Source organism: Carcharhinus amblyrhynchos, chromosome 17, assembly GCF_965287045.1.
Source record: "Carcharhinus amblyrhynchos chromosome 17, sCarAmb.v2.hapA, whole genome shotgun sequence".
NCBI lineage: Eukaryota > Metazoa > Chordata > Chondrichthyes > Carcharhiniformes > Carcharhinidae > Carcharhinus > Carcharhinus amblyrhynchos.
The window spans coordinates 33,401,211-33,415,312 of NC_137340.1; the positions used below are offsets into that span (position 1 = coordinate 33,401,211).

Consider the following 14,102-nt stretch of genomic DNA (forward strand, 5'->3'; position numbering starts at 1 on the left):
CTGTTTATAATTATGTTATGGGCCGGGGTTGGGTTTATTCACGCAGCTAAGTGGTGTTTCTGTACGGGGTCCCGATTTTTGAGGCAGTAGGGAGGAGGGTTTGTAGTCGGTGCGGTGGCGCCAGCGCCGGGAGCAGCAAGATGGCGGCGGCTGTGGTGAGGGGGAGCTGCGTGTGTGGTTGTGTTGATAGTAGAAAGGCGATGGACACCTCCCGGCCCTGACAGCAGCGTTGTGTGTGCGCGCGCGTGCTAGCGGATAATACTTTAAAAACCCCATAGTCAATTGACGTCCATAGTGGGGTGACGCGTTGTGGTCAAGAGTCAGAGCGCAGGGATAGATGGCCTCTTCCCCCACCTGCAGCGCTGTCTCTGTGTATTCAATGCTGCAGCCGTGTCTTTCAGCCCGTGACCTTGTTCATAATAACCGAGCTGGGGCTGCTGTGTGACAGTGTTGACCGTATCCAAGCTGGGGCTACTATCATACACTGTGACCCTCTTAACAATATCTGAGTTGGAGCTGCTGTGTGACCCTGTTCATAATAACCGAGCTGGGGCTGCTGTGTGACCCTGTTGACCATATCCGAGCTGGCGCTACTATCATACATCGTGACCCTGTAACCGAGCTGGGGCTGCTATGTCGCCCTGTTCCTAATAACCGAGCTGGGGCTGCTGTGTGACCCTGTTGACCATATCCGAGCTGGGGCTGCTGTGTGATTCCTTCTCCCTCAGGGAGACGGATCTCTTCGCAAACCCCTCCAACCACATGGTGATGAAATTCAGTTGTTTTAGCAGAGAATTCGATCAGAACCCGCAAGCCCTGTTGCTGAAAGTCAAGGCTGCACCTACATTCATTTATTTTTAAAGTTGTGGCAAGTGACATTATTTGAAGCGCTCAGAATTCCTATCATTTATTACGCTGCACTTCGTTTTGCTTCAGGAGCCACTTTATCAAACTTTATACGTCTTGTGTACCAGGCATGCTTGACTTGAAATGCGACTCGGCCTTCTCGGTTGGGAGTGAGAGTGATTTACAGTCCTTTCTGCTTGTGTCATTGTTGCGCTTTTTTTTGCAGTTTTACCGAGCATGTTTACACGCCAGGGGAGTTTCCACAGCTGTTGGACGGCTTTGTGTTCAAAAACATGCAGTAGACTGGAGGATTCCGACCTCTTTTATAAATCATAAGCGCAACTTTAGCACAAGTAAGTGTCCTGAGAAACTGACATGTTTTGAAGGATCTTGTCTCTATTTAAACTCTAAACATTAAACGAAGTACAGCTTCGTCCAAGAGACCCGGAGTTCGAGGTTAGAACCAGTTGTTTACAGCCTAACCCATCACCACCAACACATTTCTTTCTAATTTACATACAGTTTCAGGAGGAGTGTGTTTCTTGGACATTTTTAAGAAATTACATTAGGAACACAAATTACCCCTAATACAGTAAGAAGTTTGAAACAGATTGATACAGCAACTGACACAATACTGTTGGGAGATAGTGGTAAGGTCAGTGGCCTGGCCCAGACCGGAGAGATGGGGGCATGATTCAAATTCCACAATGGCAGTTGGTGGAATTTAAATTGCTTCAATTTGATTAATAAAAGCTAGTCTCCATAATGGTGACTCAGAAAATGCCAGTTGTTAGGAAAAGCTCACCTGTTTCACCACTGTCCTTTAGGGAAGGAAATTTGCCATCTTGGCCTGGCCAACATGTGAACCCTGACCCACAGCAATGTTGCTAACCCTTAACATTTCCTCTGAAATGACAGAGCAAGCCACTCAGTTCTACCAAACTGCTAACACTGCAGGTGAAAGTGTGCTGAAGTGGACTGGAATGGTTTGAAAAGGCAACTCCACCACCACCACCTTGAGGGCATTTGGGTTGTGCAACAAATGTTGGCCTTGCTAGTGATGTCCACACCTCATGAAAAAACTTGATCTTCTAGAAGAAACAAAAACTATTTAGCAAGAAACTAGGTGATTCTTCTGACTCTAGACTATCAAACAAGCTCTATGTTGGGTGCCATTGCTGCCTTGGGTGACTGGACTTTGCACTTTCTCCTTGTGTCTGTGTGGGTTTCCTCCCATAGTCCAAAGATATGTAGGTAAGGTGGATTAGCCATGGTAAATGCCCGGGGCTACAGAGAAAGGTGAAGAGTAGGGGCTGGGTGGACGTTCTTTTGGAGAGTGGGTGCAGACGCCATGGGTCGGATGGCCTCTTTCTGCAGTGTAGGGATTCAGTGGTTCTATGGTGAGCATGGTATCTCAAACCTTTCTGTTGTCAGCTGCTGCAAAGGTTACTTTTTATGACCTTAAGTATCATCCACCTCTTAACATGTAATCTAACTTTTTACCCAGTGTTTTGTATTAATGGCTCAGCCCTATCCATTTTCAAATAATCTTTTTAGCTACACAGAACCCATTTCCTCCATTTTTAAACCTCAGTCTTATTTCCTTTAAGTCTGCTCTCTAATAAACGTAGCCAAACTTTGTCTCACGGAATTGTGACTATCATTGTAGCTTCTCTGCTGAATGTTTCTGTAACATTTCAATCTCCTGATATGTGGGAATCAAAACTGAAGACAATCCCAAATGCATTTGTATATAATCTAATTGCAGTAACCTTGCATTTATGATGTTCTGACCTCACAATGCAAACCATGTTTGCCTTCTCAGTGGCCTTGTTTTTGTGATTTATCAAGTGTGACTGGAGATCCTCTTTCAGCTTTGAATATAAGTTGTGGGGGAAAAAAAACCTGCTTTTACATCCTGCTTTTTAGCTGCCATTACAGTTTAATCTGCATTGGATACTAGCAACCAGCACTCTTAAATGTGCTTTTAAAAAAGTCCTAAGCTGTGTTCTTATGTATTTTGTACAGAAGGGATGAACAGCTTGTATACCTGTTTCCTTATATTATTCCCAGTATCGTACTGTGAAACTAGTACATTTCATAAAGGGAATTTTCACTACTGAAATATTGTTTCTAATTTGACCGACAAATTGGTTTAATTAAATGATACTTCGAATGCATTCCAGCCTAATTTCTTGCAAAATGGTTACTGCCTGAATGATCAAAGTCTAGATTGAGGGTTTGGAAAAATGTTACGTTTCATTTGTTTTGTATTTTATTAGCATTCCATTAAAAACATCTCCAGTCAATTTGTTAAAAATTGATTAGTTTTTTTAGGATGCTTAATCGCGCTCTGATCTTTGGTTAGCTTTTTCCTCCCTGAGGATCTTGTCTAATATGACCATGTAGAATGCATATTGGAGTTTATATGTCACGCTAAAAATATTAATTGTAGGCGGATTGAAGGAAAATTAATATTCAGAAAATGTTCTATTTGTGAAAGTATTTTTGTGGTTGTGGGATTAGTAGGAGTGTTGGTATTGATAGACTATTGGTGCTTGTATGTTTCAGCTTATTCAAACTTTACTCCTGCTGTTACCCAACATGCTCCATTTTTCAAGGGCACTGCTGTGGTTAATGGTGAGTTCAAAGAGATCAATTTGGATGACTACAAGGGAAAGTACCTGGTCCTTTTCTTCTATCCTCTAGATTTGTAAGTAATTTTGGCGTCTGCATTTTACATGAAGCTTGAACGCAAGAGGAAGGAATTTTAATGGACATTTCTTTGCCAAATTTCCCCCTGAATGTTGCTTTCAAAATTTCTCTTTTTGATAACTCTTGCAAGAGCAATTCTAATGCATATAAGTGTATTGCTGCAAGCATTTTCTAAGCAAAGTTTTTTTAAAAAATCAGACTAAAATCCTGTGTTGCCCGGAGTTGAGGAAAAGAAGGCCCTGCACATATTAAGTCGTTATCAGCTATGAAAATATTAGCCACATGATGGGTGGAGTACAGCTTTTCGGGAGCAAATACCGTTGTACTCCCGTATCTTGATTACTCACTGTATTCTGTGGGTTAGGTTCCATTAATTTTTTTTGCTATTGTTTTTACTTCCTTTCTCTGTTTCTACTTCTCTTTCTGTTTACTCTGATCTTTAAGTTTGTTTTCTGTCACTTGAATCCCATCCCCATCAACGATAATACAGTCTGGTTTTGAAATTGCTTGGTTTATATCTATACTGTTGAGGCTGAAGAATAGGTGTTGTAGTTTCTGGTAGTACCATTGCCATGCTGTATACGATGCAGCGACTGAAAAGTAAAGGATTTTAGCTTTTTTTATGCAGAGTTAAATAAACTTAACCACATTTAAGATATGAAGACTTAACTGGCTTATTACATGCTGTGTTCATTAGCATCCTGTTTTGCAAGAGAAGAATCATAAATGTGAAAAATAATTCACATGAATAATTTCACATAAATGTGAAAAATAATCAGATAGCTACAAGCAGCTTTTAGAATGTTAGTAAATGTTAGTGCTTTCCAATCTTTTTCAATTATCATTCACACTTGAACCACCATAGAGGCTTTTTCCACATCAAATGCTTATGATACTTTTGAAGATGAACCTGCTGAGAATTATACATGTGCTTTCAAAACAGCTTTTAGATTGTTTAGCCCAGTTTGTTAAATAACTTCCTTTCCATGATCACTGGGTTTAAAATTTAAACAGCATTTCTTTGCCCTGGGGTAAAATGGCAACGCAACAATGTGAATTCTATTTATATTGGCACACTAGTATTTCCAACTGTTCCAGTTTAAATGCTGTACTGGTGGTGGGTGACCTGGGGGCCACATACAGTGGATGAGTATGACCTATGAGACTTTGCCCACCTGCAACGTTGCCATATTTTGTGTAGTTTTTTTTTCCTGGTGCGACTGAAGTGGTGCACATGTGAAGTGAAGTGCACGCTGATTGCGCATAATATTGACTGAAAGCTGTGGGCCCCCTCTGCATTCAAAGTGTAAATATTTCTTTTGGTTTTAACATTTGAAGTTGATAGTTATATTAATATGTAAATGATTAAGCATTTTCTACCTCATTACAAAATATTTGGTGTGTATTAAATGTACATGCTTGAACAAGCCTGATTTCAATCTGGAGGGCCACTTGTGCCTCTTTATTTCAAGCATTGCACTAAACTCTTAAAGATAGTATGATTTTAAATCCTTAAAGTTAAAACATGAAAATGGTGTAATGTACCCACATGTGTAATTCTTAAAGATTGTTTCAGACGTTATTCAGGTATGTGGGTAGTTTACATTCTCTCATTCTCAGTCCCTGAATTCCCTCAAGATAATTGTTTTATAGGAGTAGATGTAGACTTTATTAGCCCTTCAAATCTGTCCGATGACTCTGAGATCAAGGTTATTCTGTGACCCAGTTCTGTATATCTGTCTGTTCAATATCCCTTAATGTCTTAGAAAATCATATAGAAACATATAAGATTATGAAGGGAATAGATAAGAAAGAAGCAGGGAGATTGTTTCCACTGGCAACTGGAACTAGAACTGAGGGCATGGCCTCAAAATAAGGGGAAGCAGATTTAGGACTGAATTGAGTAGAGCCTCTTCATCCAAAGGGTTGTGAACCTGTGGAATTCCCTGCCCACTGTAGTTGAGGCTACCTCATTGAATGTTTTTAAGGCAAGGATAGATACATTTTTGAACAGTAAAGGAATTACGAGTTATGGTGAGTGGGCAGGTAAGTGGAATTGAGTCCATGAGAAGATCAACCGTGATCTTATTGAATGGTAGAGCAGGCACGAGGGACCAGATGGCCTACTCCTGCTCCTAGTTCTTATGTTAACAAAAATCTATCAACAAATGATCGAGCATCAGTTTTCATTTGTAGAAGAAATTTCTATAATTCTACCATTCTTTGTATACTCTAACCTTTGGCCTATGCCTTCAGCCTATGTATCCACACTATCTGTTTCCTTAATAACTTGCAAACTCAAGTTTGAGAGAATACAACCAGTTACCTCCTTGTAATTTAACCTCTGGCATCCAGGTATCATTCTACTGACCATGTTGCACTCCCTTCAAGTCAATATATATTTCCTAATATGCGATGTCCAGACCTGCAAAAAGTGCTCTGGATTTATTCCAACAGAGCTTTGTATAGCTGTAACATCATTTTTTGATTTCTAATTGTTTAGATAAGAGACTAGCCTTCTTTTAACCTTTGATTATTTTCTGCACCTATCCATGATATTTAATCCTAATGGACTGTCAAACCTCTTTGGACCTGTGCTGTTATGGATTTTCACCCTTTAGGTGAAAATTTAGGTTAGAAAATTTTTTAGGTCCAAAATGGATGACCTCACATTATATACATTGAAATTTGTTTGCCATAACGTTGCCCATTACTCAATTTTCTTCTCTCCTGCTACTATATGTGCATACAATATCCAGGTTTTATGTTCCATTTTTACAAACTCATTTGTGCACATAAAATGAAGTGTATTTGTGTTTATCCTTTTAAAGCATTTTCTAGATTGCAACCCAGTGTAGGATTTTCTTTTTAATCAGGTTTTATCTGTCACTGTTCTGGTTATTATTACTTTAAAAGCAGGCTATGTGATCTAACAAATCAGTTTTTTAAAAATATATTTCTCTTCCCAGCACTTTTGTCTGCCCAACTGAAATCGTTGCATTTAGTAACAAAGCAAATGAGTTCCATGATGTAAACTGTGAAGTAATTGGTGTTTCGGTAGATTCTCATTTCTCCCATCTTGCCTGGATCAACACTCCAAGAAAGGTATGGAAGCTACCAAGAAGATTTTTTTAAAAAACTGTATGTTTTAGTTGGTTATTTGCCTTTTAGAAACATTGGGATTTCAGTTAGGTTGGGTGCAGTAGTTTACACATTTTGTCGAAGTAACTAGCTGCTTCACAATTTCAAAGAAAAGTCACATCAAACAATAACAAAAAAAAACTATTTTGGATGCTTATAAAGAAGTAATAGAATAAATTAAGGTTCATAAAACAACTTTGTTCCTGGGGCATCTATTTTCGAAGTGGGTGCAGTTTTGGATATCTTTATTTCTGTGCTTGCTTTTTACAATAAAAATCAGACGTTCTCAAAAGATTATTTCTATTTTGTATAAAGTTAAAAATTTCAACATCTGGGGGTCAATTTTTTTTTACATGAAAAGTCTTTAAATTTTGTTAATGTTCTTTCTTTTGTTCCAGAGTGGGGGCCTTGGGCACATGCATATCCCATTGTTGTCTGATTTAACAAAGCAGATCTCTCGGGATTATGGAGTTTTATTGGAAAGTTCTGGTATTGCTCTGAGGTAAGAGGTTCTGTTCTTGTCAGAAAAGTGTGAATGGTGCATTGTTGCAGATTAGGCCAAGTTGAAACAGTGGTTTAACATCAGTGGTGGTAGAACTATGTTGCACTAATTACAACCAGGTTGGGATTGGGGATTGGACTTGAGTTTGTAATGTTGAAATGAATGGGAATGTGGAATATCTTTCCCAAAGCAGTAACAAAAATCCTGTAATTCAACAAAATAAAACTAGAAATTGGTTTATTTTGTCAGCATATCTGCAGTGGCTGTAAAGAATAGTAGAATACATCACTCCTCCCTCCCCTACCAATGCCATGTCATAACAATTTAGCCACCTTGCATTAATTGCCTGCAAATGGATTGAAAGGTAACGGTATCCTTCAAATCTATATTCTCAGACTATCTTCAAGATGTCTTTGGATATTATATGTATTAATTTTGGCCAGGATCTTGCATTTAGCAAGGAAGTGACAATGCTTGCCTTTTACCTTGAGCTGCCCACAAAAATCTAGCGGGCTCTGTGCTGCAGATTTTGCCTTTCAAGATGTTAAATTCATTCTGGTGCTGGTTATTGGGCATATTTCGCATCCAGCATCAAGCAGGCTAGGTAGCCGATCACACTGTAGAATTCTCAAGGCAAATTATATAATTTAGAGAAGGCAAAATAAATATTGGGACATGGGATTAAGGTAGAAGATTGCATATCATGAATTATTATTAAAAACATTAAAAGTCTACATAATTTTTATCATGGCTGGAGAAATTGAACATTCCGCAAACATAAAATTTTAATTTTTTTGGAGCCAGAGATTTATCAGCAGTAATTGTAGCTGTATGGTGTTTAAAAATCCAACCACGCTTCATTCCACAAGGTGTTATTTGGCAAGAATAATAGCAATAAAAATGGAAATTTATGTCAATTCAGTGATGTCTAGATGACTTTCACCTGTGAAGGTATCAATGGTATATCCTAAGGAAAAGGAAAGAATCAATGATAGCGATTTTTGGATTTTCACATTGAGCTGTGCGCATGTGGATGTCGTTGTTAGTTTCATGGAGTAAAGCTGTTGCTGACATTCCATCTGCAAAATCCAGGCCAGAATACCGTCATTTATAAATGTAATTTTGGGATTGTTAATGTCAGAATGTTTTCCAATAATCCAGTTTGTGCTCTGTGAATCGGGCAGCAATCTTTGTTCCAAAGGGCAGCAAAATCTTTGCTTTTGCTTTCTTCATTGCAGCACTTAGAGTGTGCTGTATTGATGAAGGTACTGTCTTTTGGTTGAAAGATTAGTTGTGTGATTACAGGTAAATGTAAGGGATTTTACACTTTCTTCAGTCATCACCTTAATGTGTTCATATGCTATTGGCAGAGCTTTGTTATATGCAAATTGTTTATGAATTTGTGTACATAACTACATTTCAACAGTATTCTGTTATTGTAAAGTGCATTAGAATTTCCTGAGCATGTGCAAGATGCCATGTTATTAAAGATTTTTTTGTTTCCCCACCTACAGTGAATTAAAAGTGTGGCACGTTTTGAATTTGTAAATTTTGCAGGATGAGATGGAAGATTTTTACTCCAGCTGATCTGTAGTCTTTTAGTCGGCTCTCAACAAATTGTTAGACCACCTGCGTTCTTACTAGGGGAGAAATCAATAAAAATGTTAGCTGGCACTTATTTCTGGACATCCACAGTTGTACACCTTTTTTTTATTGGCACTCTTTTCCTGCCTGAGATGAAAAGGTGCAATTCTCACCTTTTGTACTTTATAGTTCTACTCCTTTCAAGTAGGTGAAAAATCCAGCCTTATTTTTACACCTACCTCTGAAAATAGCCATGAGGCATTAATTAAATGGCGTAGTGACAAAGTGAGGCCTTGCATTTATATAGTGCTCATCACATTCACAAGCAATGCAGCACTCAACCATCACTGCTAGAGAATATTCACCTGCATTATCTGCAGGTAAGACTTGCCATTGAGATAGGGTTTACATCTTGAGAGTAAATTCAACTGACACACAAATTACTACCACCTGTGATTGTGAGCCACATGAGCAAGATTTTGCTTGCCCTTTCTGCTGCCGCAATTGAACCATTCAAACAATCATTGATTGGTTCGCTGAAATTGGTGGAACAGACATTTTAGTGCAACAGTACAGCAAAGGTGGGAAAAGGAGAGTCAGTTAACCGATGGAAAAAGGCTGTTGAGGATAGGTTTTGTTAAAGGTTGGCCTTCAGGTGCGGATGTGATTATGCAAAGTTTTAGAACAATGAGAGAAAGGGTAGAGATGTACTCGAGTCCCAGAGATCAGAAGGAGTGCAGTCAAGCCTTAGACATGCTACACTCGGAAAGTTGATGAAATTGTTTGTATGCCAACAATTGTTTTATAATGATTAATTCTATACCTCTTTCAGAATGTTGGTACATGCATATTGGACTGAATGGCCTCCTGTTATGCTTTATTATTCCATGAATTCACAGCTTTTCATTGGATCAAAGCTGCAAAACCAGAAAATAGCACCTCTTTCTGTTGTCCCTCAAAAAGGGGACATTTAAAATAGAGGGTTATACTCGGAGTCTGGATCAATCCTTAATTACAAGGTCTAATGGAGCATCCTTAGAAACATTGCTGTGCCTTTAAAGTCAATTTGTGTCAGTGTTTGTAATTTAGAGTAAAATGGGGTGATTTGTTGTCTGCATGTCTGATCCTTCCCGCAAAGGGGAAATATGGAATGTGTTCATGCGTTATCCTTTAGGCTTACCAGGTGCAGAGTAAAACAATAATACACCTAAACCATTGACCTTTGAATATCCATAACTTTCTATATCTGTCATTGTATGACTTGATGTTGCCAGTTTTTCCTCTGAGAGCTGAATTAGAGTCAGTTTTTATGTTTGAACTACAGATTCAGAAGTCAAACAACCATATAATGGCACTGTTATCTTCCTATTTCTCTACTTTGTCGTCTGCTATGAACATTAATGCCTCTTCTGCGCATCACTGAAACACTTGAGGTGCATTTCAGTTTGTGTGCTTGTGTAACTATCAATTTTTAAGACCACAGATTTGAAATATGATTTATGAAACATTTGCTGTGGAATTTGCATAGTTGTATTTTCTGATTTCTTCACTTTTAAAATTTTACCAGAGGTCTTTTCATCATTGATACAAATGGTATTATCAAGCACATTGGCATCAACGATCTGCCTGTCGGTCGCAGTGTTGAAGAGACTCTACGCTTGGTTAAGGCCTTCCAGTTTGTGGAAACCCATGGAGAGGTTTGCCCAGCTGAATGGACACCTCATTCTCCGACGGTTTGTAAAGTTACTCTATAGCAATTTAACAAAATTTTCTTTTTATTACCTTTTAGCTTTGAAAACTAAATGTGCTTATTCTATTGTAAAGTGATTCAAACATAATAGGTTTTGCATGAATTATAAAATCTTTATTTTCATGTTATCACTTCTATGTGTATGCATATTTCAAACCCTTTAGATTCATGCTAGTAGACTTCCCATCAATACTGAATTTGAATTTGTTCTAATACAATCTCACTAAGTACAGGCTTCTGTTTATTCTGCTTCCATACTCCTCTCCTTTTTTTTCTTGCAAAAGTTTAACTGATGTATCTGTCTCTTTTTTTTCATTTCCCTTCAACCATTCCTGTCTGTCGCCCATGGTAAATTTGTCGGCCACTCAAAATTAAGAGAATCTTTTCTTTTTAACTCCAATCTGTTTTAGTTTTATAACTTAGACTGCAAGTGTCCCTCTTTTGTTTCTTTCTTCTATTTTCCTAGTGGTTAGCACTGTTGCCTCACAGCATCAGGGACTGTGGTTCAATTCCACCCTCAGGTAACTCTGTGGAGTTTGCACATTCTCCCTATGTCTGCCTTAAAACAGTGTTTCCTTTTGGGTAGCCGAGTTTCCTCCCACAGTCCAGTCCAAAACTGTCACTTAGGTTGATTGGCCATGCTAAATTGCCCCTTAGTGCCAGGGAGATTAGCAGGGTTAATACATGTGGGTTACAGGGATAGGGCTTGGGTAGGATTGTTGTTAATGCAGGTTGAATGGACTGAAAGGCCTCTATCTGCACTGTAGGGATTCTATAATTAACATGCTTTGTTAATCCAATACTGAAATAAATAATTACATCATTAACTGCTATGTATATTATTCCTAGGCCCTATCCCCATAACCCTATGCATTTATCTTACGTAGTCTCCCTGACACTAAGGGGCAATTTAGCATGGCCAATCCACCTAACCTGCACATCTTTGGACTGTGGGAGGAAACTGGAGCATCTGAAGGAAACCCACGCAGACATGGGGAGAAGGTGCAGACAGTGACCCAAGCCAGGAATTTTCTCTTCCCTCCTCCAAGCCCTTACCCCATAGCCTTGAAAATGTTTTCTGTTCACATGTTTATCTTGTTTGAAAATCATTATTGTTTCTGCTGCAGCATGCTATCAGGCAGTGTATCCCAGATCCTAACAACTCACCATATTTTTAATATTTTTCATGGCACCTTTGGTTCTTTTGCCATCCAACTTGTGTCAGTGTCCTCTGTTTCTCAAATCTTCCACTAATGAAAGCATTTTCTTCCAATCTGTTCTATCTAGACGGCTCCTGATTTTGAACACCCCTAGCAAATCTGCTCTCAATCTTTCCCTTTCCATCTTCCCCAAAACTCATGCTCCTTGTGTCTGGAAACATTCCCAAAGGCACCTTGCAGAAGTGCTGTGCCCAAAATTAGACACAACACTCCAGTTGAGGCTAAACAATTGTGTTATAGTCTGTCATTGTTTACTACTACTCACACTACTTAGCTGATAAATAGGTATTTTGTATACTCTAGATGGAATGAATTATGCCTAGGTTGCTCCCTCAACTGTCAATCACTTGGAAAGTTAGTTGCCATCCCGACGTGACATTTCAATCAACATAAGCAGCTCTTACCAATTGAGGGATTGAAGCTATTTTCTATAGGCTAATGTGTTGGGACTGCATTTTGCTGCATCATTGTTGCTGTTAGTGTCACTAATTTACACATTTTCAATTCCACACACCTTCCGCCACTGCCACTGCCACCACCAATTCCCTTTTCACTCTTCTGATTTTGACTAGAAATGAGATTGTAATTTTAACTTCTAGATTGACGATGGTGAATATAACCACTTTGTGTATGTTACAAAAAATATAATAAATTATTTCTAAACCACTTGAACTTTCTGCACTTCTAACTTCCCAAGCATGGACTATACCCAGTAACACTGTTGGAGTTAGTCAATCTTTAACAGTATTGTTGCAGAAACATGTTTCATCTACAGGTGTAATAATCCTGTTCATGATTTATTTTACAGATCAAACCTTCTCCAGAAGCTTCGAAAGAGTACTTTGCAAAGGTCGAGGAGTAATTTGAATAAATTACTTTGGCTTGGACTATCGGGAATAAGTATTTACAGAGATAAATGTTTTCTTTACCTGATAGTGGTGTTGAATGTTGAATTAAAGTTTACCAGACCTGAGTAAATTTGAAATGTTTGTCTGATGAATGCTATTGATCAAAAGAAGATGAACACTATACTAAGTGCTTACTCATTGTTTAAAAATCTATCTACCCTGTAATAAGGCAGAAGAATTAAAATTTAACAAAATATCAAGACCATTTAAAGTTGAGACAGTAGCTAACCATGTATTAGAAATGAATTGAAAAGTCTAAAGTGATTTATGAATAAATTCATTTTATACAAAAATTCAATAATGTCTTCAAATACTTTTTAAATAATATAGTTATCAAGTATATACACACACTTCTAAATAAAGGTATTGATACTTATGTTTGTTGTCCTCTGATTTCTTTGAAGCTGTGACAATGTTTAGGATTTCTTTAATACTAGAGAACTGATTGTAGGAGTTGTACTTGCTGCTTGATTTCTGTTTGGAAGGTTGAAATTTTAAGCTTTTTGAGTTATGTTTGGCATTGGATCTTTGACAGGATGGCTGCTATAGAATGGTTATAGCACAGTCAGCTAGCCATCTCCATGCAGCTTCTCTGCCACAGTAAATCAGCCACCACCTCTTTGTTTCCTGCCCTTACTCCATTACCTTAAATGTTTTCTCCATGTGTTTCTTGTTTGAAAATCATTATTGTTTCTAGCATGCTATCAAGCAGTGCATTCCAGATCCTAACTACTCATTGTATTTTTAAATATGTTTTTCTTGTCACTATTGCTTCTTTTGCCATCCAACTTAGGTCAGTGTCCTCTGCTTCTCAAATCTTCCACTAATGAAAGCATTTTCTCCCAATCTTCTATTTAGACCCGTTATGACTTTGAACACCTTGAGCAAATCTGCTCTTGACCTTTCCCTTTCCAGTTTTCATCCACAAAACTGATGTCCCTCATGCCTGGAAACGTTTCCAAAGGCACCTTGCCGAAGTACTGTGCCCAGAATTATACACAACACTCCAATTGAGGCTAAACCACTGTTATAGTCTGCCAATGTTTATGAATATTTTTACTCTATACCTTTATTTATAAGGTGCTCCACTGAGTTTGTGATTTAAGTGATCTATTGGGATACAGATAAGCTTTAAGCACCATTTTAATTCAGATAGCACGTGAACTGGGTGTACTCAGATGTTGACAGCATACGGGGAATGATGCTTTAATTGTCTGCCTTCATACAGAAGTTTTCAAGATCAAAATCTTAGTCTGGATTCATTTTTTTAATCATGGATCTCTCCTACCAAGGCACTGCAAGGTTTTTTAAAGGAGTGTATAATTGAATATTTTTAAAAGCACGTGCTGGAGACACAATAGGAACATTGGTTTCACAATATTTCCTAAAAACTGGTGAGCTGGAGAAAGCAATCTTCAGTGTTTTTTCAAATTTGA

At 38.2% G+C, this 14,102-nt stretch overlaps 1 protein-coding gene across 2 annotated transcripts; it reads left to right on the forward strand.

Moving 5' to 3' along the window:
* Positions 1-7: 7 nt before the first annotated feature.
* LOC145354433 (thioredoxin-dependent peroxide reductase, mitochondrial-like) lies at positions 8-12,852 on the forward strand. 2 transcript variants are annotated; one of them, XM_080205758.1, is made up of 7 exons: positions 8-155; positions 1,073-1,199; positions 3,418-3,559; positions 6,531-6,666; positions 7,101-7,204; positions 10,356-10,521; positions 12,567-12,852. In XM_080205758.1, the coding sequence occupies exons 1-7, from the start codon at positions 141-143 to the stop codon at positions 12,618-12,620; spliced, it is 744 nt and encodes a 247-aa protein (XP_080061884.1). In that variant the 5' UTR covers positions 8-140; the 3' UTR covers positions 12,621-12,852. The 2 variants fall into 2 exon arrangements, with proteins under 2 accessions (XP_080061884.1, XP_080061886.1); XM_080205760.1 differs by lacking the exon at positions 8-155 and adding an exon at positions 657-765.
* Positions 12,853-14,102: the final 1,250 nt, after the last annotated feature.